The 26,983-nt window shown below is 39.3% G+C and overlaps 1 protein-coding gene across 10 annotated transcripts in view; it reads left to right on the top strand.

Moving 5' to 3' along the window:
- The window catches only part of LOC306746766 (neurexin-1a-like), a gene marked incomplete at both ends in the record, with an annotated part of 231,168 nt that overhangs the window by 174,147 nt on the left and 30,038 nt on the right, over window positions 1-26,983 (top strand). For all 10 annotated transcript variants that reach the window (XM_079229727.1, XM_079229729.1, XM_079229730.1 and 7 more), the window contains 3 exons: window positions 14,363-14,534; window positions 20,931-21,020; window positions 22,407-22,726. In XM_079229727.1, coding sequence (XP_079085853.1) covers window positions 14,363-14,534; window positions 20,931-21,020; window positions 22,407-22,726 — 582 coding nt within the window. The remainder of the gene's footprint in view (window positions 1-14,362; window positions 14,535-20,930; window positions 21,021-22,406; window positions 22,727-26,983) is intronic.

Genomic DNA, 26,983 nt, shown 5'->3' on the forward strand with positions numbered 1-26,983 from the left:
AACTCAGCAGCCTTTAAGCCCTGACAGCCTGTGCAAGCTCAGCCCCACAACCTCAGGCCTCCAACCTCAGCCTGTCCTTCAGCGTCACAAATCAATGGCGGCCTTTCCTCGCTCTCGCCAGCGGTCGCTTCAGCCACAGCGGCCCACACGAAAAAAAAAATCTGCTCAGTAATATGGAAGGTAATGCTCATGTGCAGTGACAGGTGAGACCTCCATGACAGTGTGATGTCCGAGGGATCATCACCGAGGCAACGCGTGTAGCCGGGAAGCAAGCATCTGTGGTTGAGAGAGAGAGTAATGGGTAGTGATTGGGGAGGTATTGGGATGACAGTGATTGCTATCTGCGTGTAGACAACCAGACATCTGGACACGATGTAATCTCTGATGGAGTGATGAGGCCGACCTTATACCTTCAGTCCAGCCAATTCCCTGCAGACCAGCTGTTTGCCGTAATACTTCGCATTCCCTTTCTCTCAGCTCCCGTCTTAGTGCACCTCCTCTATACTTTTCCACCTTCTCTCTTCCCAAGTTTGTTCTCTTTCCAGCCTTGCTTTGATCCGTCTTCCTCTTTTTTTTTCTCCTTAATTCACTTCCCTCATTCACTTCTTTTTGCTCTATCGTCTGCTTCTCCTCCTCTCCATCACCAGTCAATCCCTGTGAGTCGGCACAGAGGCAAGCGATAAATGATGGTTGAGAAGTGTTGGCAGTGTCTGATAGTTTGGTTGTGGTAGTGATGATGACAGCTGGAATTGCTCTGTAATCATTAAATAAATGTGTTTAGCATACAAATACATGTACAACACCCATCCATTTAAGACCTAATAAAACGTTAAAACTCACAAAACCAAGAGCTACTGACTCCCTCTTTAAAAACTGCATTTATGAAATGCAGCTGAATCATTTCTATATTACTTCTGTCACGTAAATAAAGTCTTTCTCACACACAGATTATGGTAATAATGATGGTAGGCCGGGTCTGAAATTAGCACCCGCCTCCCACCAAATGGGACTAAATTGTTTGCAGTAACTGCAGTAAAATCATCAGGCCATCCGCCCTTTGACAGACGCATGTGAGATGTGCTTGCAACCGCTCAATAAATGCAACACTATTGGCCGTAGAACCTTAATTAGTTTTCATTGATAGTATATTTTAAACAGAGGAAGATGCGATCATGTATGCGTTTGCATGTGTACAGTACCCTCCCAAAAAATAGGGCTCCAATAGCCAGACATGCATGTTATGTTCTCTTACATTGAATGACATCATTCTTTACTTAAAATTATCGCAATGTTATTCCTTTATTTAGTGTTTTTTTTTAAATAGCAGGTAAAATATAAATAAATACAAAAGCTTAATTTCAGACTTTTCAGGCTTGCAGTCAATTGGAAGTGTCAGCAGCCTTTCTGTTATATTTATTTCTGACACATAACACTACTGTAGGTGTCAGTGCCAGTACTGTTAATTATACTTTTCATCATCATTTTTCATGAACTTATTATCATTTTCATTTATTTCATATATTTGTTTTTTAAAGTGAGCTTATTTAAGCAGGGGTAGTCTAATGAAAGATGCTAATATATTGCATTATGAGAAACGTAGGATTCGGTGGTTTGGAACCTTGGGTCTAAATAAGGGATATCTCAGGCTTTGCTGCTTCAGTTTTGACATGTCTATGTTTTTAATGTCCAGTCCTGTGTCTGTGGAAGGGAAACACTTTAGTGGAGGTTGAAGAAAATGTTGAACCCAGCTTATTTATGACCTTGTTTGCATATTCATCAAAGTACACAACCTTTCCCAAACTCGTGCTCCAGAGTTGCACAGGTCATCTATTTAAACAGATGAATTATGGAAGAGGATGCTATACCGGTGGTATCAACACAATGTCACGGTAACCATCCATTGTTTCTTTGCAGTTCTGTGTGTGTTAGCATGGTAGTCCTATTAGTGTTACAACTCTGGCATCATTACAGAGGCTTCTCTGTTCCGTAAGAGAGACAGCCGAGGCTTGCAAAGTTTGTGTAGGTGGTGGCTTCAACATAAGAAGTGCACGTCACATGTCTTTCTCTCTCTGTTTTTGAAGTCCCAGATACCTTTAAGGTAATGGAGACTGACAAGGAAAGGATAAGAAACATGTAAAATGAGATTGAAAAAGGGAGAGGGGGAATTGAGTAGGAGGCAAAATCAGGGGAAAGCAAGCGAGGAGTGGAAGAAATAGGACACAGCGAAAATCGAAGCAAAGTGATAGAGCAAAGCGAGGGGGGGAAAGAGTAAGAGCCTCTGGCTGAGAGGCACCAGCCCAAGTATCATAGTCAATTAACATCCCAGCCCAGCACTAATTCTCAGTCTATTTCAGACCATTAATTATGTGCACCATCAGTTCCAGCTCACTTGGCCTGACACAAGTCTTCATCACTTGCCTTGGCCCCTACGGATCCTGTTTTACCAGAAAAATAGCTGCAGTTTACATATTCATGCTGAAATGGAGATACAAATTGTACGGATCAAGCCCACTCTGAATCTCTCATTACTGACCACAATATTAGTACTATGTAACTAACGAACCATTGTATTTTAGGTGATGCTTCTACTACGTCCATGTACTGTAACCAATTGATATGCTCGAGGTGACTTATTCGAAAGGTTACAGAGGTCTGAATAGTTTGCTTACATCAATAAGGCTTCAGTAGTTATCAACAGGACTGGGTGGTACTTTGTGGTGAGAGATATCAGCAGGCTCAGAAGGGAGTCAAACCAAGTCTGTACTCTCAGCAGGCTGAGCTGTGTTCCCTATCTCTGGACAGGTTGGAGAAATTGCCCAGCACGGAGAAATTAGGTTAACTGTGGGGGAAAGGGTATTAGCAAATTACTTTTCTTCCATGGCCTGACCACAACTTCTGGAGAGGCCTCATGAACTGTGCTGGACTTTCTGTCTGACAGGTTTTAAGGTGTACTGTAGTAACACCTGACTGCCTGTTCTAATTTCACCACCAGCAGGATATGCCATAACCAGCAGACCAGAAAACAATGGACCACAGTCCAGAAAGACTGTCTACCAATTGCAGTACAACTAGAAGTAGTAGTAGTAGGGTTGTAAATGGATTTTTTTTAAACTGATAACAAAACTGGAGGAGTCTGCAAAAAAGGATGTGACTAATGTTATCCTGTTTCATTATACCTTCTGGCTGAACCTTGACAGTCAAGTTTGAGAGTTGGCTTTTTGGGGTCAAAATCTGAGAAAATCAATTACAGAATAGAAAAACAACATTGTTATGCAAACAAAGCCACTGGTGAGATGACATTCTCATTAGATGGTGCTACATAATCAAAAAAATAAACGACTGTGCTCCAAGGATCACATGCTATTCCTCCATCAATTTGTTGTTGATGCAACCCAAGAGCCTGCCTTAATCAATGTTGTCTCGTTAGGGCAAATGTAATTGGCGTCCTCATTATGCAACTTTTAAAATGTGTCAATACCCTGTTTAGTTGACCATTCAATTGCTACACGGTGCAGAGTTACAAAGTTCAGTCACACTAATGATAATCAATTGACGAATATCAAATAACCAACATGGATTCTGTGAAGACGAATGAGACGGTGGCATAGGCCGCCACATCTCAGGGGAGCGAGTTAGCCACTTAGCGCCATTGTGTTGTCACCAGTAGCAACCATTACACTGCATGAATCAATCATAGCTGCATATGATTTAGCAGAGCAACAAACGCACAGAAACCGGTGTTTAAAAAGACGTAGATCATTTTGAAACCTTCTCGTCTGTGCTGCACTAGTCACTTCTATCCCCAGCTAAACCTCTATGGACCACATGTTGTAGCATCTGCACATATAAGCAAGGGGGGCAGAAACAAGCCTGCACCACAACAGTCGTTGAAGTCGGATGAAAGTGCCTGGTCAGCTCCACAGAGAGATGACAAGCATCCAAATAGCTGTCACATGCTGTCTACCTGTCGTCACCTTCCAGAAGAGCTGTCTTTACCACTGTCGCCGTTTCCATCTGTACATTTTCACCCAAAGCCATTTGTTAGGTGTTCCTTACTGCAACCGCAATAAGTGACAAGTGAGAATAATTGGACTAAATCTTAAAATTGAGTGGGTTGGATGAGGCTTCTTTTTTTCGAATCTTGAGAATCTTGAGAAAAAAAACAACGTATTAACAGTTGTGGCATCTCATTCTTGATTAAGGGGATTGAGATCCATTTAAGTTGATGCTGATGATTGCAGTGGGAGTGTGTTAATTTGGAGAATGTTAAAAAAAAGAAGAAAATGTATTTGGGTTCATAACTAGCTCATAATGACGGCTCCTGGCTAGACTTGTCACCTTGCTCTGTGGCCCTAACAGGCATTTTCTTCGACACCATAATGTCAGCCTGCCACAAGATGAGGAGAGAGATGCATTTTAAAAACTTGTGTGCAGAGGAAGCTGGCAGGTGTTGATGGCCGTTCACTCAGTTTGGGAAAACTGACAAGAATGTATTCTACTTATTTTGTTGTAATACCTAGAATTATATATATATTAAAAAAAAGATTGTATTGATAATGTTGTCCTCTTAACTTTACATCCGTGTATTGTCTTGTTGAAACCTACTGTCCAGCCTAGCAGACAAATCAGAAATACAAGCTTTTAAAATAGAACATTTTATGAAGAAACTTTTTCCTACCAATCCACAAACTGTAAAATATGACAACTCAGTCTATTTTTTGTGCTGCCTAGATCAGAAAACATGTGATTTAACGAGCCATTCAGATTTGGTTCCCCTTCATCTGTCACATGCTGGCCGATTATCATTTACTCCCCCATCTGACTATCTCCACCCACGGCTTGAAAACTGCTTTTGCAAAGATGCGCCATATTATTCTTGTTGTAAGTCAGAGCAGACTTTTCTTAGGAGGAGGGCTTAAAGAGACAGGTGCGGAAACAGAGGGTGAATACAGCTATATGAGAAAAACAATGTTTTTCATGTAAACATGCTCTGGTATAAACCCAAAATACAAGTATGAACCTGAAAATGAGCATAATATGTCCCCACTGAGTTTCAGCGGCTGCCTGTGATTGGCCAAATGCAGAAAGTCATTAACTGAGGGGAAACCAGCTTGTGTGTGTTCTGAGAGAATCATTGCTGCCGTTACTCAACAGCCTAACAGAAATTCGATGTCAATACACAAATATGGCTAAAACTCAATATACTCTCTAATACACCTGGTTCAAGTAAGGTAGCCATATTGTTGCCTCACAATCTTCAGCAGTGTGTGAATGCATGCATAAGTAGAGAGCGACTGGGTCAGGTTCACTCAAAAAGAGCTGCTGGACCTGGGGATGAAGACAATAATCTTATCCCATCTCTTTCGGGTGCTTTGTCCAAGTATCAGGCTCCCTTGTGTTTTGAAAAGATATAGCATGGAGCAGACAGGCATTTTAGGACGGTAGACAGAGAAAAACAGCATTCAGTAAAATCACATATAACGCAGAAATTCCACTTTTCACGCCTGTCCCTCCTGATAATTTTAATGTGTTTTCTTTTCGGTATAGCAAATCTCTTCTTTGTTTCTTAGTGTGAAGTAAGACAGCACTATCCTGTGCGTCTGACTACCACTGTTAAATTATTTGTATTGTAGCCAAATAGTATACATGGGAGACAGTTGTAGTCAAAAGTAAAGATTGGTTTGATTTTGTTCTGTAATAGGAATCAATATCATGATACTTGTTTTTCTATATGAAGAAATTAATGATTGTCTTTTTCTTTTCTTTTTTTCTTGCAATGAATTTTCTTTAAAAAATGCACTTTCAGCTCTCTTACTAAGGATTCATATCGCATCCATTCATGTGCTCAGCTATCATTGATTGGAGTAAAAAGATTAGATCTCACCTCACCCATTTGCCTGCAAGCTTAGCATCCTTTACAGTGAACAGGGAGGCTTGATTCTGTATCACAAATACTTCGACATCAAATATATTTTCACTCTCAACTGCCCCACATTTGCTGAAGCCCTCCATCTGCCAGGCATTGTTCAAAATGAAAATGGGTCCTGAGAGCAGCTACAATGGTGTTGAATTACATTTTTTAAATATTGTGAAAGCAAACATAGCCCTCCATAATGTGAAAAATCTAGGGCAAGGTTCATTCCTCTGAGGTTTAAGTAAAGCATAGTCCTTGTCATAACTTAACACCTCTTGTTCCAGATCTTTTAATGTACTCCTCTTCTGAGATGAACTTGCTTTCAGAGTGGGAATAGGAAAATCAGTTTGAGCTAAGTTAATATTAAAGGACAAGGAAGTCAGCGGACATGAATAAGTGAGAAGGCACTGAGGGACTTTTTTTGTCTATGACGCTGGAATCAAAGAGAAACTGGGCTGGATAAAGGAACGAAATGGCACAATAATACATGGGCCTGATGGGGAATAATGTTGGAGAAGTTGAAAAAAGTCATCCATGAAATTGCTTGTTGCATCCTTTAAAACCTCTTGATTGATGGGGGCAATTTTAAAGCTTGGCAGTTTCCCAATTCAGTGGAAGTATTAGAAACAAGTACTCCAGGGTTCTCATAAAGGAAAAGGCACCCTTTAACCCAGTTAAATGACAGCCAATGGCAATATACATTTATGGCCGGTAGATATTCGGTATGCAAGATAACATTAACCATATGTTTCTCTTGTGAGTGTTATGCTTATAATCGTGGCTGTAACTGTATTTATACTGTCCCCTCACTATGGCAACAACCTTAAAAACCTCCAACCTGTATTACTAATTCTTCTGTTTGTTGCAACAATAGCTTTTTCTTTACAGACAGTTAACTCCATCAATAGCGAAATAATCATTTATTAATATATTTTGCAGCACAAACAACAATTATTGGGAGTTTGTATTTTTATTTGTACAAACTGTTCAAAGTTATGAGGTTCAAAAACTAATAATTGACAAGCATAATGTATTACATTTCATACAACTACATGTAGTGATATGGTCATGCCTCAATCTAGGCTGTTTTTGCTTTTAAAGGGGGGAGGCTCTAATGTAACAGGGAAGAGTTTCTAACGCCTGGTGCCAAATGTAACTGTTACTTTACCAGCTAATGGTGGTGTCCAAGATTGTTGGAAGACATCCACTGCTCTAGATCCAACAACATGGTAGTCTTATTCTCAAGTGCCTATAGTGGAGCATAGATCTACAGTATGGGGGCTGTGGTGTTGATTCACAGGTCACAGTATTCACGCTATTTCTGTTTCACTCTCGATTCAAAGAAACTACTTCTTCCTCAACAAAAACAAAAGTGTCTATTTTAGTCTATGTAAGGGTATAAACATATTATATGGGGAATGTAAGGATGTATGACTTGGTAAACATGGTACTTTTGTAGGTGGAGATACTAAATGTGGTGTGGAGTGTTGTTTTTTAAAGTCTACTGGGAAGTGTTGCTGTGATGGTGGTGTATTTGTTCTTCTTCTGTTTAGCCAATTATTTTTCAGGCCGTATCAAACCAATACGTTATAACTTTTGCGTTTGTGTGGGTTATATATAGAGAGTTCTCCTTATGAGCCAGATCACACAGGTGAAATTGATAACAGATTTAAAGTTCTTATTTCATGCTCAGAGTCCATTTATTTTATTCTACCAGTATGACTGATGTGCTATGAGGAAAGACTTGAGCTCTGCTGGTTGCATTAGTTCCAGCCAGGTTTTTTTTTTTTTTTATCTCAAACTGAGCCAAAAGCTATGAGAAAACTGAGAACCGTTTTGAGAGTTTAAATGTCAGAATGAATGTCTACTCTCAAAGAAAATAGTCTTTGGTTGGACTCTATTACGCCCATACTTACGAATGTATGACCTCAAATCCATCGATGAATTTTTTATGACAGTCAAGATGACACATTTTCTGTGTTATGAACTCATTGTTATATCAGTCACCCAAATAATGATACGGTTATAAATTGAAAAGACAATGCCATGATTATGGAAATGAGACATCATTTATCTGAACTATGTTAGGATTGCGATTCTGTCTCACTGGGGTGAAATGCGTGTGACACCTTTTACGAGATTAGCAAACCTGTCACATAATTACATGAGGAGCTCCCACGGTGAGAAAACATAGTGGAACTGATCTCAGTAGAACAAGAAGGGATTGTCTATTAATAATATTAATCGTATTATAACAAGAAACCTAGCTCGGTGAAAACCATCAAAATAATAGCACCGCTTCTTAAGGGCACCGTTTATGATTTGGAGGATTCAGTGTATAAATGTTGACAAGCAGGACTTACTCATCTGTTTTTTTTCTCCTCCTGAACTAGAGATGACCCGAGTAAACATGACAACATGTCTGTCATGATGTGTAGCCTTATCATGTCGAGTGTCTGGGAGTCTCGGCCTGAGGAGAAAGGTTCAGTCATAGCATATGTCCCCTGCCTTCAGGCGTATGTCCCCAGCTCTACCTGAGCCTTTTCCATTCCTCACTAAGATGGTTGCACTATCCCCGTTCTCCCCAAACTAGCCAGGGAGCCGTGCTGTATGAATCGCACAGATGAAGTGAGCTGGACTCTGAGTGTGCTCAGAGGGACGCAGGAAGTCCTGGCGAAGAGGACAGAGATGAAGGTCAACTCACCCCAACTGCGGGCCAGCTGTCACAAGAGGACAGACAGGAGAATCACCTGAAACCTGAATTGATTTCTTTGGGGGAGAGAGAACACAATTTCAGATATCGGTTGACCTCCCTTGATGGAATGTGTCAAAGTCAGAGCAAGAGAAAGACTTTCGACAGACAGCAAAATGTCATTTCAAGGGAGAAAAGAAAAAAAAAAAAAAACAGCTTTTGTGAAGTGCCAGTGTTCCCATTACGGACAATTCAGACTGAATGTGAACTTCTAAACTACAATGCTACAGTAACACCAATGAGTAGAAAACTGTATTTTGAATGCAATCATTCCCCCTGTGTAAAAACACTCGGAGGTTATGTATGTTTTCCTGCAACATCTCACACAGAAGGTGCCTCTTCCACATAAGCATACATGAATGTTTTTGTATTATTTCACTTCAAAACGGTACAATAGAAGTGTGTCTCTGGGAGCCCTCCGTCAAACAGCCGCTGCGGTTGACTTGATGATTTATTAACTCGAGGTATTTGATGAAGCTCTACTGAAAAAAGCTACTTGAGAGAGTCTCCTAGCAATGGAAACAATTTCAAGCCAACTTCACAGATAATTAGGCACTTTAGCCGATGGACTTGATTTTGAAATAAGCTGAGCTCCCAGCAAACTCACTTATACCTCACCCCAATGGAAACGCTCCAAGGCAATAGTGAAATGAAGTCGAACAACTTTGTTTTAGAACACATTTTAAAAGTTGACTAACGTGCAGCTCAGAATCCATGGACATAGCTTTCGAAGAGTTGTGTCCAAGTGTTTTCACAGTAAATAAAGACAAGAAGTAAGAGATACATACACTTGATCAGTCCTTGCAAAACATGCCTGTGGTTTTAGTAATCTCCAAATTAATCAATTTATATTAGGGCTGCGTATTGGCAAGCACATCATGAGACAATATGTATCGCGATACACACGTCACGATGCAATATATTACATTATATTGTGATACGACACATTTTGCAATACTCATTTGAAAATAATGAGAGCAAGTTTTATTTTGAGACACAGTATATTTAAGTACAATACGGCTGTGCAGCAGGTATAGGCCACGCACACATATGTGATTTTGCATTGTGTAATAGGGATTTTTTTAAAGATTTTGACCTTTAATCGTTTACTAGATGTGTGAAATACAATTGAATATAGGCCCCACTGGTTTCCAATAGATATATACTGTAGTTGGGTCAGTCCATAGCATCATAAGTTGTTAGGAATATTAGGCAGTATTAGGCAGTTTCGTATTGCAATACTAGGCTGAACTTTCATTTTCTGCAACCCCTTAGTGGTTTTATACTGCCTTAATATTTGTTATGAATTTTGTCTGAGTGACACATAAACACATGTTTGCAAACCCATAATTGCAGGTTAGAGATAAGTTACTGCACTATGTACAGTTTATGGACTACATGCTGTAAGGAAAAAAAAAATCTTTCTTCTGATCATTCCATTACTTCTGTAATTTCATTAACTAGGCTTTTGTAGAAAAAAAAGGAGAAGCAGAAGACTGTCAGGGGTAATTAAAAGATAAGGTGAACAGCAGTCTGCTGGCCCCAGCTACATTAAGACATTTAGCTTCTGCAGCGAGCGCGCACACACACAGAGACACCCACGCGTAGCACACGCTGAATGGATGACGGAGGTGCTCTCCCACCTGCCAACAGACCCCTCACAGACACGTTCACCGGAGGGAGATGTGTTGCAGCCCCGCGGCGTCGCACTGGTGAGATATGAAATGTGGCGGGTGCACAATGGTTGTCAACATGAATGACTCGTAAACAAGGAAAACATTACAGCCTACACCGCGTGTTCATTTTTCCAAAGATTGGAGAGGATGTCCGGCACCACTTCTCACTCTCTATTTTTTTTATGTAGTCTTAACGTGGGCAGGGGAAATATGCTCGCTCCAGTAAACCATTCTAAACGTGTGGATCATTCAACTCGCTCGGTAACTGTTTTGCACTTGGTTTGTTTTAGCCTCAAGCAGATTATGAACATACCATAACAAAAACATTAACATAAATACAAAAAATGTTGTATTTATTATTTACAGGACTGCTGTTCTGAAGAAGCTCTAAGTAAGTTTTATCGATATTTTACCACCTAAATTGTCATTAAAGGAATTCTATTGAATGACTTTAAGCATTTAACACATATTTATTCAAACATGGTTTTGTTGACATGATTACAAGAAGAAAAAAAACGATGCTACTCAGTGCTCCTAATAATTACAGAAGAAGAAAAAACACTGTCTGCAGAGGCTGTTTGCGGCTTCATAGTTAGTAAAACAAGTATCTCTATGGTTGCATAATGAGTGCAGATGGGGAGTTTTAACGAGAAACTGACACCCTGAGTATTGCGGCAGCTACTCCACCCTCCAGCTGCAAGGATGAGAAGCATAAAAAAGAGCAGATTAGAGGAGAATGGTGGATCAACTTCATCAGTTAATTAAACTCTATTGCAGCTTGATGAGCAATTAATCAAGGCAGCGTGCGGAGTGTCAGGCGGGGCTGAGTTCTTCGGGTGCGGTATATTTGCACCATACAGTATGTTCCCACGGGCGCAGCCCTGTGGGGAGCAGTCCTTACCAAGTTAGCAGCCCTAAAATTGTACAGGGTGCACTGGATCGGGTTTATATAAGCAGCTATCAATCACACTCTGACATAAGCCGCATCCAATTAGTGCTCCAGGATTAGGCTCCTCTCTGTGAGAAACTACTTGTCTAAGTAGATCGAGTTTCAGGAAATGCTAAAACGTATAGGATTATTATTTGGAAAAAATAATATTGATGTTTAAAGTAAAAGCCAGCCCTATCTCATTGCAGAGGCAATAACACTCAAAGTTAATCACGTTAATCTGGGAGAAACGTGTCAAAAATGTAACTGTGTTTTCTCAGCCTGAAGATTTAGCTCTTATCTTTCATCTGATATCTGACTACCTAAATATGATGGCTTTTTGTCCTTTTTCTGCCCCCCTCACGCCTCCCCCCTTTTCATCTACCTCTTCATATCTTTCAAGATTGTGAAGGCTTTTTTTTTATGCTATGGAAATTCGAGTTGGCAGTTTGTGACTAAATGCAGTAAATTTATTAACGAGACCATGGGGAACATTAAAAGTCAATTGAAGGAGGCTATTAAAAGCAGGATTTTAATTGGGTTGGTCCCTCCACTAAACCTTTTTTTCTGTCTCTTCTTCTCTTCTTTTCCAAGAGCAATGGTACTAAAAAGTTATAAATTAATGTGTTCAGTTTGTGGTAGTCCTTGAAAGAAAGTTGCCCTTTGGAACCGCAGATTCTAGTCTCAGGTAGAATCTTACTGTATAGTCAAGTACTTCAAATATAGAATTGTTTTGTGTAAAAGTCCGCTGTGGTGTGTGAGGTCAGATGATGGCAGAGGCTCTGCTGCCTCTGGCTGCAGTTAGTCTTGCTAAAGGACCTGCTTGATCTGGCTGAAGGGCTTCAAAAAGAAGAGGGTAACTCTTTTAACCTGAAAACAAGGCTTTACTACAAAACCAGTGTCTCTGCAGCATCCACTCGCCCATTCAGTTGTGGAAACCTGACATGAGCACTGTAGCCATCTGCTTTTTATTTTTGTTGATTGGTGTCTGTGCCCCCGAGGAGTCAGTAAATTGTGTTAGTGTTGTAGCTTCAATGCATCATATTATATAATCTGTTGAAATTACATTGCAAAGCATACAATTGTCCTAGTTTTGGTAACGTGGTGTGACACATTACAAATGGTTTTAATTGCACTGTAGCTTGTGGCTCTTGAGACATGCTCGACTCATTCTGCACTTGAAGAGAACCAGAGCGTGTGTGTGTGTGTGTGTGTGTGTGTGTGTGTGTGTGTGTGTGTGTGTGTGTGGTTTAAAAAAGAGTCTGTGTGTGCATATGGGAGAATCAGAGAGAGAGAGAGAGATGTAGTGTAGTATTGGCTGTGCTGACTGGATAATGACATGCAGAGTGCTGCGCTGCTCTAGTAGGTTGAGCCTCCAACCAGATGCTGCTTTCACTGCAGCTCATAAGCAGAGAGAGAGGCTGCACCAACATCTTAACTGCAGTAAGATTCCGAGTCGGCGATCATATCCTGCTAAAGGAGCTTATTAGAGTAGATACCCGTAGCATGTGGACCTGAGGAGACCGAGTTCAAACGTCCTGTGAGACATTCTCTTAATGTTCCCATGCTTATGTTTTTATGCTCTCTGCGCAATGATGCCAGTATTCACTGCAGTTTAATCATTCCGTCTCACACAAACTGCTCAGATTGAATGGTATAAGGATGTGTCTACAGTATTTTGAAAGGGAGGCGCAGAAGCTTGTGTGTGTGTGTGTGTGTGTGTGTGTGTGTGTGTGTGTGTGTGTGTGTGTGTGTGTGTGTGTGTGTGTGTGTGTGTCTGTGTGCATCTGATAGATGACTGGCTGAAACAAAAAAGGAAAAAAAAAGATTGCACTTTTAAAGAACCAGATGGCAGCATCAGACAGAAGGCCACAACAGGTACATCAAGCACTGGCGCTCGAGGGATACTCCTAACCACTAACTATTTAATTCATTGAACTGAAATCATAAAAACAATAAAGGACCAAATGCACAGTATCCAGTGCTGTTAAATGTTGTTCATGATATATTTATTTTAAAGAGCAATACCATGTTTAAGAACACATATAGTACGTTAAGTAGGGCTTCCAATCCAAGGCAATAATCTATACAGTAATCTGCCTGGTTGTAGGTCCCGGCATGTTTAATATGCACTTAGAATAATATCTAACGCAGCAAAAAAGAATGTGATCGGAAATATTACTCAAAGAGAGCATATGTTAATGCATATGTGCCTTTAGGGCGCGACAGATGTGAACCCCACAGGACCACAGCAACACCACAACATCATGTAAAATGTCCTCTCTTCCATGTATTTTATTTCATCATGATTTTATGGACTATGTTGTTTAAAAAATGTTTTACAGTTTAAAGACTTTTATGATTAAAATTGCTTTTTGTTTTGTTGTTTGAGAAAAACAAAATGACGATTACAGTATGTTTCGACCCTGGTCCTCCTCTGGACGGGACAAGCGTTGTATATTTAAAATGGGCTCCAGGCCAAAAAGCAATAACCATATGCCTCCTTTCATTAAGATGGACTTCCCACTTTAAAAAGTGTGGTACAGCTAATGCACAATAAGTGCTGTGTACAAACTGACTTTATTAAAAAAAAGTTGTATAATTAAATCATGCTTATTCCATTAAGTCATTGATGCAGTTATATTGCAATAAGTTACCATTGACCTTTATCCTTCTTCCCAAATTACTGAAAAATTAATATTTCATCATGAACGGAAGCAAAACAAGGTGCATCTAAATAACTCAAAGATATTATCAAGGTGTGTGGGTGTATTTGTGTTCTGTTTTTTTTGTTTTTTTCTGTCACAGTGACATTATATGACCCATTTTTACGTATTTTTGCTTTGTTAAGATGCAGAATGAAGTGAAGGTTGCACCTGCTAAAGGATAATAACTAATGGCATGATCAATAAATAACAAGGAATAACATTTGAGCCTCCTCCACTATCCCAAAAAACGTTAGACGACCCTCCCCTAAGCTAAACATTTTTATAAGAATTTATGAATAGTCTCTTAGCAACACTTTGCTATTTAAAGCAGTCATGTTTATTGTCACTAAAAGCTTCTTCTTTTATGTGTTCTTCTTTTTTCAGGAAAAAGGAAATATTGCCGTTGTGTTTAATGTCGGAACAGATGACATTAATATTGAGGAGACGTCAAAGTTTGTAAATGACGGAAAGTACCATATAGTGAAGTTTACGAGGAGTGGGGGTAATGCCACTCTGCAGGTGGATGACCTGCCAGTCATTGAGCGCTACCCCACAGGTGAGTCACCCACTCTGTCTCTAATTACATCTGCCACTGATACAAATAGATAACATGACCAAAAGATTATCAAGCCAACTAGTAATGCTTTGTCTGTTAGGATGTGTTTATGTTGAATTGGCATGTGCTTTAATTGCTTTTTATTTTTCTGTTTCCAGCAAGTCTTACGAATAATACAAGTGTTGTTGAGTTTATTTCTCATCTCTGATGTTTATCACTTTACATTAATCAATGCCGTTAAACAAGCCGGGTCTGTGTAAATGGATTGCACTTAAGCTCTCCCATAGTCTAAAATATAAACTGTACAAAAGGGCATCCACCCACCCTGTCAACATGTCTGCATTATAGTTCCCATATAAATAAATCATCCACCTACAGTTTATGCTCACAGAACGGCAAATCAATAGACTATTTACAGACAAATTACCACTTTTACTGTGGCAAGTAATCGTGTGCCTGTTCAATATTTATTTATTTGCCAATACAGAAGATTGATTGAATTAAGGCAACAGGGTGGACAAACCTTTAATAACCTACTCAAACTCAATAAATGCCTTAATTAATCTGTTGCTTACTCAGAAATAGATGGCAGATGATTAGTTACATTTAACCATGAATATGCACTTACATGTTTATCACAATTACACATTGACAAAAATGAAGTTGCATTGGTTTTCTCTGTCATTACTAATGACTCGCAATAATAATCATATTCATTTGTTTAGCACTTTCGATACACACAGTTTACATGACAATAGAAGATGAATTCCCTTATTACTGGCCCATGTAATGAGTATTCAGTAATTTAATTGAAAGTATAAAATATGTTTTAAGTTCCACCTTTTATCACTGAAATATGTGTACTGGCACTTTTTTTCTAGTGTAGTGGGAACTGGCAAAGTATATAGATGGAACTATGGCTCTGGAAAGTGGAGATTCATATTGGGGAATATGCAAGCTATGTCATTATTTTTTTGGGGGGAAATATGAAATAATCTACTGTTGGAAATGGAAAACAACTCAGCAACACTGGTATGTTTCTGCAGAATGTCAAGATGTTAGTAGTATGATGGCTTTCAAAATGAATTCAAATGCCACTGCTTGTTTGTTAAAATTGTGCATTTGTTTAACTGCTCAAAGGCTTTGACAAAACCTACAGAGTATTGAAGAAGTGTGACAGCATAGCAATGCTTACTTGACAAGAGTAAGAACTGCACCCCCAAATCTAAATGTGTTAGATTGTGAGCATGCATCAAGTGACTGGGCAGCAGGACAAACGGAAGACAAATTCAACCTGTTTCTAACCTTTTGCTCAATGTTTGGTGACCTTTTTAGCTATGACCAGTGCATTCATCCAAATGAAAGACGGTTTTATGACTGGAACTCAATCTTTGCTGCTTGCCTCAGGTGAAAATGGAAGCTAATGGATTTTGACATGTTGTGGACAGGGCAGAATGCACAGCAGAGTTAAATGCCTCAATGCTAAGATCTCAATCTTCAAACAACAAACACCCTCAGTCCTCAGACGCCTATGATACATCCAGATGTGCTGCTCATAAACTAGATAAAGTTGATGAAAACAACTTTTTTTTAAACATTTTTAATACACGAAGGTGCAGCACTGAAGTTGATGGGATACATACGTGTCTGTTATTAAAAGTTGTAATAGGGAGGGAAATATGATGGAGTTGGCTTCAGCTCAATAGAACATTAACCACTTGGTAAAACATTATCACTCAAGATCACTTACATCCCATAGCTTTTAAAGTTAATAATTTATTGGACTATTTAATGCCTGGTAATTGAAAACATTACGCAGTATATCTTATCTTGATGGTGAACATATTGTAAGGGAACAGTAATCTCTGTATTTTGAATTCTTGGTCAATGTATCGTGACATTTAGAAAGCTATATCATTAATTCCTCTTATGATAAGTGCTAAATTATAAATGCTGCAGGGGAGAAATGACCAATCTCATCCTCTCCAATCATGCATCAGTGACAATGCCAAGTCCGGCTACCTTATTAGGCTCGTTGCAGACTAATTACATCCAATCACAATTACTGTGCAGTTCCTTCCCTCACCCCCAACACACAAAGCCATTATTCTCTCAGCTCGCCTGTAGTTTGATTAGTATCCATGTATCCATGTATCATAATAGCAGCTCCCAGCCACTCTTAGGCCACTCACAGAACAACAGTGATTATAATAAGAGTAGACAGCAAAGATAAAATTGATGGCTAGAGAGTGAGAATGACAGAGAGCAGGAGATTATATGAGAGGGAGCGATCATTCTCAAAGCAAGGAAGTAATTGCTTCAACCAAGGCCTATATTGCTGCCCTCATAATCTCATTAAAAAGTGTCGTACTGTTGCATACTTATGGCCCATTAAAAGTCTTTAGCACAATTACTAGGATCTAAAATTGCTAAACGCACACGCAGACGCATAACTAGCCTTGTGTTTGTTGTAGTTTGGTTATTTTTCCTTTATTCTTGCCCCGCTTTTATTTTGTAGTGCACACAAAAGGCGGGGCAGCAAAAAAGAAAAAAATCAGCCCCTTCTTCCGAGTCTTGGCCATGGAAGTAATACCATCACAATGGCGCTGCCAGGCCCGCAGGGTACGGAGCAGTATCCTATCGGAGCACCCAATGAACACTCGCTGCGCACAAAGATAATGGAGAAGTCCCTGGCCTTATTCTTTTACTGTTATCAGAGCGTGGTGCACTTACAGAGCTCTCTGTCTCTCCCTCCACTCCCCTCAGTTCCATCTTTTTTCCTGTCCTTTTTACCCCATGTCTGTGCAGCCCTGTTGATCTCACCCTCTGTCCTGTTTTTCCACCTTGCAGTGTGGAGTCTGATTTGTGGGATATGAGGGGAGGAGGGTAAGCTTTATCCATCAGAGTTCCATCCTATCTGCTCAGGTTTCTTCTGTGTTTTTTAGCCATCAGCCTATTCAGCCCATTGTGCACGCAGTCGTCCCTGAGCATGCTTAAAAATGGTGCAATGGCTGCCACAGCCAGAGTAAGGAAAAAAAGGAAACAGAATAATACAACTTAAAGTGAGATTTGTGTAGGTTCCTCCTTCTTTAATCCTCCCGGCTCCATGAACAGAGGAAGCATTTGCATATTTGTTCATTTAATGTGGCGAGTGTCCAAGAGCTTGTAATGAGATAAAGCTTCCACCTTATCTGACCACTTTATTAACAAAAAAGAAAACAAGTGAGTGAGGGCAAAGCGGGTCAGTTGGGACGGCTCAGCTGAATCGCTGCTGTCTGGCGGAGGAGATAAGCCAGGCTGTCCCATACCAAAACCAAATCACCGCTCAGCAGCAGTCACAGGCTCCGCTCGCAGGCAGGATGAATGGGCTCTGCTGCTGCATCGAAGCCCAGAGGATAGCATTGTTTAACACTCTGGTGTCCCATAGTGAGGATCAATACACGATCAGACCTTGATTATATCCACACTTAATTAACCTCAGAATAAGGATAGACTTAGCGATAGACTTAGCGTTCCACGGGGGGCAGAGCCAAACGGATAAAGCGCTACTGTCTATGAAAATGGAGCATGTTTCTGCACAAAAGGATTTTGGCACAGCGGCACGCTTTGTGCGAGGATAAGTGTGTGTTTACTGTATGCGTGTGCACCTGCCCGTCTGAGATTGTCTTTCTAGTAGTAGTACAACATGTTCAGAGCAGCATGTCGTGAAACACAAAAAGATGAACATGTTTATGCGTTGCGGCTTTTACGGAACAAAGCAAGCAATTGTATAATGAAATTCACATGAATGAATTATTAATTAGTCAGGGAAAAAGCCATTGAACCGAGTGTTGCTCGCCTTCAGTCGTAACTCATGTGTCCTCCCTGTCCTCCCAACAGCTGGAGGCTAACTGTTCTCCTGAGCCCAGTTTGCTGGTGACCTCTCCTCAGATAAGGTGTCACGGTAGCCGGAAACAGAGAGGTGACATAACTAACACCCCATGACTGACAAATGGAGGTGGCAGGATTTAGCAAAGCCCATAAATACTCCATGACAACAGCAATTAATGGATTACTCATTAAATTAACACATTCACAATATAAGGAAGTGCAGCTGTGTGTGCCCGTGCCTGCTCGTCTGTTTAGGAATTTATTTGTATGAAATATTTCCATCATGCACAGCGCTTCGGAGAATTAGGCGGTGCAGAGCTCCAGGAGTCTTGCATCAGGGAAATCCAGTGTGTGTTCAACAGCAGGCAGAATGGTAGACGTTACATAAGCTGGAAGCAGCTGGAGGCTGGTGTGCTTTACATCCACGTACCTGGAGGAAGCTTGGTGATTTTCCCGCTGAAGAATGAATTCAATATCGTATTCAGTTATTCTTAGTTACTACAATACTGTTCAACATCAGACGTTTTGTTTTGGTTTCTGGTGATATGCTAAATTGTTCTTATTGTTAACAAATCCCATGAAATGACCAAAAACAGCAAGGACTTGTTCCTAAAAGTATTGCCTGTGTATATTCAGCCTGTTATGATTTACACCTCTGGGCCACGGAGCTCAATTGTTGTCTAAAAACTATTAAAAACACATCAATAAGATACAGCGTGCACTGGGTGACATGTTCCTTCATTACCATGAGCCTGGGCAGTGTAGTTTATTTTACTTATTTTAGTCAATCCCACAGACACGGTTCCGCTGCTGTAAATGCTCACTAGAGCCCCGCACTTGAATTAATCTACAGCTGAAAATAGTGAACCAGCACTATTGTCTCATGTTTGAGTGACATTTGTTAAAAACTATAGTGCCCAACTTTGTGAGGAAATCATTAGGTCTTGTATATTTACATTTTTAGTCTCACTTTTAACCGATTTATGTTGAACATTCATGTGCAGGTTTAAAGGCTCGGGTTGCACTCTGTTTAGCATGAAGTTGCTCAATTTAATGTGGCGGGAAAAGTATAGATGTATGAAAAATAGGTACACTCAGAAGAACGTGTCCCGAATGTGCAGCATCACATCAGATAGCTGGACATTGTTTCAGAAATGTGGCTCCCTAAATAAAATTCTGAAATCCACATAAAAATAGTATACCCGGTTTCACTGTGTGGCTTTCTTGTAATGCAGAATGCATCCATCTACGTCAATGTTGAGGGAGAAGTGTTCCACTAAATCTCCTTTACAAGCCTTTGTGCACCAGCCGGGCACAATCAACTGCAGCCAAATTCCATGAGCTGTATAACCGAGCTTTAAACCCTTTTCTGGTAGCTGATCCTCTACAGTAATTCAAGCTGATGCGATTAAAAAATGTCTTTTTATGCGTCTTCTTACCTCTAAGACCTTTCATCAGGCCAACTGTGTGCATCTGTTACAAAGTTACCTCCTTTCCTTCATGTCTCTGCCACTTTTTCCCCTTCGAAGCTATTCTCCACCGAATCATTGTTAGCTACCGGATCTTTTATCTGCCAGAACTGAATTAATATAGTTGATGGGACAAACATTGTCAATCTGCCGGAAGAATGGAGCTGACTGAATTCAATCTCTGCAGACAATGCCAGGGGAAAAGCTCTCCGAGACAGTGCCACTTTGCTGAAAGTCTTCTGTTCTGGAGGGGTTATTGGCCTTGACAAAGGGGTGATGCAGAGTTTGCCCTCATTAATGCCAAAGTGCTCCTCCAATCTTGGTGTGGAGTTTTTCTGGAGCTGCTCTTTCTGTCACACTTTTTTGGCTTATTTTCTGAATACTTTTGGAAAACTACTTTTCCATTAACTCTGATGTCATCAATGTGCAATATTTAGACGTCCTTCCTTATGACTCGTAGCTTTTGTCAAAGCTGTTTTATTGAAGATTGTACAATGTATGTGCCTACTTTGACATTGTCTTCTGACTTTTCTCTGACCAGATGCTGTGATTGTATACAATGCTTATTGTTGTACTGCAATTAGGTCATTATTTCTTGTAAATTAGGCTATTTATAAATGGGGTGGGCATTTGTAATATGTTAAAGTTAAATTGTCCTTTAAACCATAAACGGTTGATTCAACAATAAATTTAAATGATGTAATTAATTAATTTAAAGGCCAGTTAAAAGGGGATGGAAATATTTGAGTAAAGATTGTGTAATGGAAATGTATAAATTTGTGATTTGGGTTGGTTGATAACATAGGTCTATTAATCTAGATGAAACATGTGCGTGCTAGTCCACTTATTTTCAATTAATATAGGCCTAATTTGTTGGCTAAAATAAAATAAAATGAGTGAAGTTTGTTCAACTAATGTTTTAGTAAAATTGTTTTTTTAAATATATAAAACGTTTTAAATATAAAAAGATTGTGCAGTTGTATCGCTCCAGCGTATGAATATTTAACCTTTGACCCTACAGATTGTAACCACTGAAATGTCTCTTTAAACTTTAAAGGCAACAATGATAACGAACGCCTGGCGATTGCTAGACAGCGAATCCCATACCGACTCGGTCGAGTAGTTGACGAATGGCTACTCGACAAAGGTAAAATCACTGATTAAAATTTCAAATAAAATAATTTGATAATAACCAAGTTGTAGCAATATTTTGTAAATAATAAACCATAAAAAAATAAATGTTCAGTAAAACTTAAAATAAAATGATTTGGACAGTTAAATATAGTTTGTAGTGTTTCATACTTTTCATAATAATGTATTTATTTTATAGATGTCAGCTGTTTTTAATACGTGTTTATTGTCAAATTAAGGTTAAAGGGACTGTAAATATGAATTTAAATCCACTTAATGAAGTAATATCAGCATTGTTAAAATGTCTATAAATTACTGTAGCATTTTGCTGTAAAAATCTAAATGATAAATTTAAACGTTCTTGTTTAGTTATGTATAAATTGCCAAGTGTTTTTTGAAACACTTTTGGAAACATGTACAGTAATTGGTGTCATTTGATCTGTTCTGATTAAACTGTTAGTGATAAATAGAGAGCAATATGAATTGGCATCAGAATTCTGAGTCCCTTTAACAGACATTGTAAATATGTATAGGGCATTAGATCAAGGAACTGTAATATAAAACAAATTGAGTGCATGCTTTGTTTTTTATAGTTCAATACCTTATTAACATTTTTCACTTTAAATGTGAAATAAGCCCTATCATTTGTATATTTTGTTTGTTTGTCTTCTGTTTTGCGCTATGAAAGTGCTGTCATCAAATATTTTTATTTTTCATTAACTCAACCATATTTGCTCTGTTTAATTTCCCTTGGTTGCTTTTGCTAAAAGGATGAATAGATTCAAATTTCCTGAAGTGTGTCCTGCTTTTTGTGAGATTGCACACAAGAAAAGTCCAATCCTCACAAAGCCTGTAGCCATTTTAGATGATGTTGGGTTTTTTTCATGCTTGCTGTGTACCAAGTTTGCAAATCTTGAATTTAGAATGAAAATTGCAAGATAACAAAGGCAAAGCATAATGAAATAAAAGCTTTTTAGCTTTTATTAGACAAATGTTTTATTTATTTGTCTTAATTCCCAGGCAATTTTCTGCAAATGAATTGTCCTTTTAGATTACTTTCAAGATTATGTTATCTTTTTAAATGTTTAAACATTACTACTTCTGCTTAATACATTTTTTTCTTGTTATTTTAGGTTAGACTGCCCTTTTAGCAAAGCTGCATTGATTTTCTAAATCCTGTGTTAAATTTTCCATGTTTGTTTGTTTTTCTTATCATGAACATTTCATCATTATTTCTGCAATAAATTACCAGGGTTCGCCTCTACAACCCTCAATTTATTGGTCTCATTAGCCACTGGGCAAATAATCTGTCTTTCTGTGTGTATTTTTTTTCCTGTTAAGTAAAAGTGGCTGACTCCACAGTCCGACATTCTTGTATATATGTAACATTGTTTTCCCACAGGGCGGCAGCTCACAATCTTCAACAGCCAGACCACTATACAGATTGGGGGCTGGGAGAGAGACCGAAGTCGATCCTTTCAGGGCCAGCTTTCGGGCCTCTACTATAATGGCTTGAAGGTGTTCAACATGGCCGCAGAGGGAGATCCCAACATTAAGGTCCAGGGCAGCGTGCGCCTCGTGGGGGACTCGCCGTCCTCCATCACGCCGCAGTCGAGCACCACAGCCAATCGCTCAGAGACGTCCACGTCCATCATGGAGATAACCACCACCACGGCGTCCAGCAGGCGAGTCAAACAGACTACGCCACGAGAGCCTCAGCAGGTAAGATCATCTTTAAACTCGTGTCATTATTGTCTCAACTTGATCCATTGTGAAATGCTCACAATGCACAGCATGGCGTTAAGCACATTCTGGATTATTCTATTACATTTCATCATTATGCTCTTATATAGTGGAGCGTTTGCTTTACTTAATTGTGTCATGCTTGTCTTCTCCTCGTATCCTGTGACCTAAAAGCTGAAAGAAAATAAGTGGGTTGTTCCAGCATTGGGAGCAGCGCCACAGGCACACTGTTGAGCGTTTCTCCCCGTGCAATCAGATGTGTGTGTGTGTGTGTGTGTGTGTGTGTGTGTGTGTGTGTGTGTGTGTGTGTGTGTGTGTTAGAGTGATAACCATCATCTCTTGGTCCTCCATCACCTTTATCTGTCCTGCATGAGCGGGGCAGCATCTGCAGCAGCATATTACTTCTCAGATGTCACAATGCGGGTGTAAACAATGCAACACAAAACCTTTACTCACACAGTCCTTTCCAAGAACAAAAAACTACTAAATAATTATTGAGCCATTTTTAAATATCTTTTTGCGTACAAGAATCAACTTCCTAATCAGAGTGTAACTGATAAATCCTTGAGGTTCTCAAAAGGTAAATAGGAATTTAACAGTTGTCTTTATTTACTTGCATCATTGCATTGGGAATTAGATGGCAAAAAACATGCTGACAGAACTTCATCATGATGCAGGAATTCCTGAGCAGAGGATGCTGTTGATGCTTTTAGGTCACAAAGAAAAAAGAGTTACAGTGTTTTCCATCTCAACAAAGAGGAAAGTCAGAATGTAGGATTGATTCATGGGTTGTTGGTACAAAACAAAAACGGAAGCTTCATGGCCCACATGAAAATGTCAGCCTGTACACACGAATCAAATATCAACCTTATTGATAAGAAATGTGCTTTAATATTTATGGAGCCAAAAGCTATTCCGTGATGGCATTCAAAACTGATGAACAGTATTTTATCTGATATGAAGTCAAGTTTATCAACGAAGCCTCGATTGGAAGCAACTAATATGTTCAGTAATTGAAGCCATGAAGATACTGAGAGTGATACATGCAGGAAGAACACATACAAAGTAAAAATTCAGATCATCAAATTCAGTTCAGAATTTCAAATATTTCCTGAGTCAGTTGAAGGGAAAGAATTCGTAGTCATGCGCTAAAAAGACCCTTTAGTCAGGGCGTAATCAGGTCTGACAAAAAACGTTGAAAATCATTTTGGATTTAACTCATTTTGGATTAATCGGATTGGGTAAAGGAAGATTATAGCATCTCGAGGAGGGGGTGTGTTTCACTTCATATTGAAAAATATAAACACAATACAAATTATTTGATTTTGATTCCTTTTTCACCATAGGTATGACTTTGTATGCCTTCACAGTCTCATTGAGACAACAGTTAATGCACATGTCTCTATTATTATTTCAAGATAAAGGTATTTCAAGAATATTAGGAGAAGCATTTCCGTGCCTTCGTAGTGCAATGCCGTGTTTCATTGTTCAGAAGAAAACTAAATTTGTATTTTCACATTGTTGCTTCAGAATGAAGTGAAAGCATAAAAGATGCCTTGAATGTTGGTCTATCTTTGAAGTCAGGCTTAAGCTTTTATATAGAGCTTTTTTAAAAAGATCAACTTTTCAAAGCAAAACAAAATGTCAAGTTTTTCTTTGAGTTTAGCAGACTGTTATTATCAGCTCCAGTTATTATTATGAAAAGATCCATGTAAAGTAAAGATCTACGTTACTGGCTGTCCCCTAACTCCTTCTCACACTCTATCTCTATATCTCTGACCATTTAAACCGTTTGTGTAAGGTCTGCAGATGCTGACAAATAATACAATCATAAATATTGATCCAGTGGAATGGTTTTCTCTCAGACTCAGCATGATTCCTGAACCGTTGCAGGAGCATGTAATGCAGGCAAAATATCAAACAATAGACTATAATTCTATCCCAGCGCCATGTGGTGTTATAAATTGCCACGAAGGAGCCATAAGATTGGCAGAGAGGATTATGCTTGATGAGATGGATGCCCTCCTTTTTCAGGCATTTTCATCTGGAGAGAAATAAAGTGATATAAATGGCCATGGTCATTTAGAAAAGCAGTGTATTACAGAGTTATCCACACAACATATTTCATGCTTTAGATATGGTCAGGTGTTTGGATACCTGACATTATTATGCTCTTATGCTAAGCATATTCTGATAGTTATTTGGAATAGTTTAATCAATAACAGTTTGCCCCGTTGCGATCATCCTAACTCTCCCCCCTAACCCTATTGGTTTTGATGTAAGCAGTGCAATGTACTGTGCAATTATTTTTCAGCTGTATGTAGTTAATTTTGCGGGGATCTACTTGTGCCTACTGTTTTAAATGTAAGTTGTGTAACAGTAAGGCTTCAGGTTAGTGGTGATACTGTAACAATAGTTTTTGGCTAAATTAATTTAGAGGCGGCGTTCTCTCAAGTTTTGTTTTAAGCTCACCTTTAAAGTACCTTTTAAAGGCTTGAAAAAAGGAGATTAGTCGAGGCCAACTGTGTTAGTTTAGGTGTTATCTAATGCATTCATACAGAAAGAAAGGTCATCGGATTAAAGAGATGCTCTGTGATGTAGGCGGAGAGATGAATGAAGCATGCAGAAACGTGTGCATTGGGAGATGTCAATGCCTTCAGTTTGATTCAACTTGACGACCTTCCCATGGAGACCACTCGCGGTAGGACATTGCTGTTTCAGGACACTACACTTAGAAAGACGTTGTGTCTGGCTTCTGTAAAAAGAGATGGTGCAATCACGGTCTCTCACCTTGAATTGTCAGCATTTTAATCGTTGTCCAGCTGTTCAGTCGCCACTCTGATGTGAATGCAGTTCAGTGAATTCTTTTATATCCTGAGATCCTTACATTTTGAGAATGGCCGGCCCCAGTGGAGATGGAATGCCTCACGTCTATTGCTTTCAGTATTAGCATTTAAAGCACCTATAATCTAATTTGTTTTAATAACACTGGATCACATTACTTTGTTTGGTAATGTTCACTCGTATTGAGGAACCCAGTTTAAAACAATAATTAGTAGCTGCAACTAGCTGGTGAACATAGTGGAGTATTTAGCAGCTAAGGAGCCAGCTATCTCCTTCAGAAGTTAGTATCATGTTCAATGTTCAAGTGTGGTTTAATATGAATGGTTAACTACCCCACCCACAAAACATAAAACCAATTAGATGGATCAACATGTACAGACCCCCCTGGGTGCAGGAAGTTCGACAGAGAAAATAGAGGGATTTTGATGTTTTAAGGACTATATGATGTGATTGTTATATAATTTTTGTGATGCACAAATAAACTTGGAACATTATTTTTTGAGATGCTAAATGAAACGGATCTTGATCTTAGTAATCAGTTGCTCATAAGTTTATATAATCGCTAGTTTCTTATAGCTGATTACTGTTGATGCACGCCTTCAATAAAAAATAAGTTAGCAGTCAACACTGCTGTCTTGCTGTGCACACATGGTCAAAATGCCAGCACAATTAAATCTTTCAGTAACTCTGGCTCTGCAGCTGTAGGATATGTCTTCGTGCACTAGCCCACTTATCTCCTAAAGGGTAAAGTCAGTACTAATCATCCATAGCGTAATGATTTTAAAGGGTCTGGGGGGACTCTAGCTTCTCAGGTGCCCTATCAAAAAGTTATTTAAATGCTCAACTGGGGATTTATTGTATTAAATACTGTGGGCATTGGCTTATGGGTAGCATTACATTAATGTCATTCTTCTCAAACCACTGGGTGTCCTCATGCTTTATTAAGAAAGAATATTACCATCTTAGAGCTCACTTGTCTAATCAGGGCAGAGATGCACCATGGGAAAAGCTGATGAGTCAGAATTGTTATTTTAATAGTTATTAGAATTCCCCCTTTACTTGAGGTATACTGGAGTGATTCAATTTCAGGACTTATAACCCACTCAAATGCAGAGATATCAAATGGGCATAGTCTTGATGTTATCTTTATTTTAAATAATATCTTGCGGTTTCCCGACGAAAGGATTCTACAATGTGTCAAATAGTCTTTGAAGTGGCTTCCTGCTCTACGTAGAGAAGGTAGCTTACTGTTTGAGGCTGACTGTCATGTCTTAATGAATTGTCTGCTTCCTGAAGCGGGGCCTGGTCACATCCAATTAAACCTCTTCTATGAACCATCTACTTCTGCATGCAGTCACAAACAGTACCAGCTACCGTACACAGACACCTAGA

Source organism: Taurulus bubalis (genome assembly GCF_910589615.1).
Source record: "Taurulus bubalis genome assembly, chromosome: 14".
Classification (NCBI taxonomy): Eukaryota; Metazoa; Chordata; class Actinopteri; order Perciformes; family Cottidae; genus Taurulus; species Taurulus bubalis.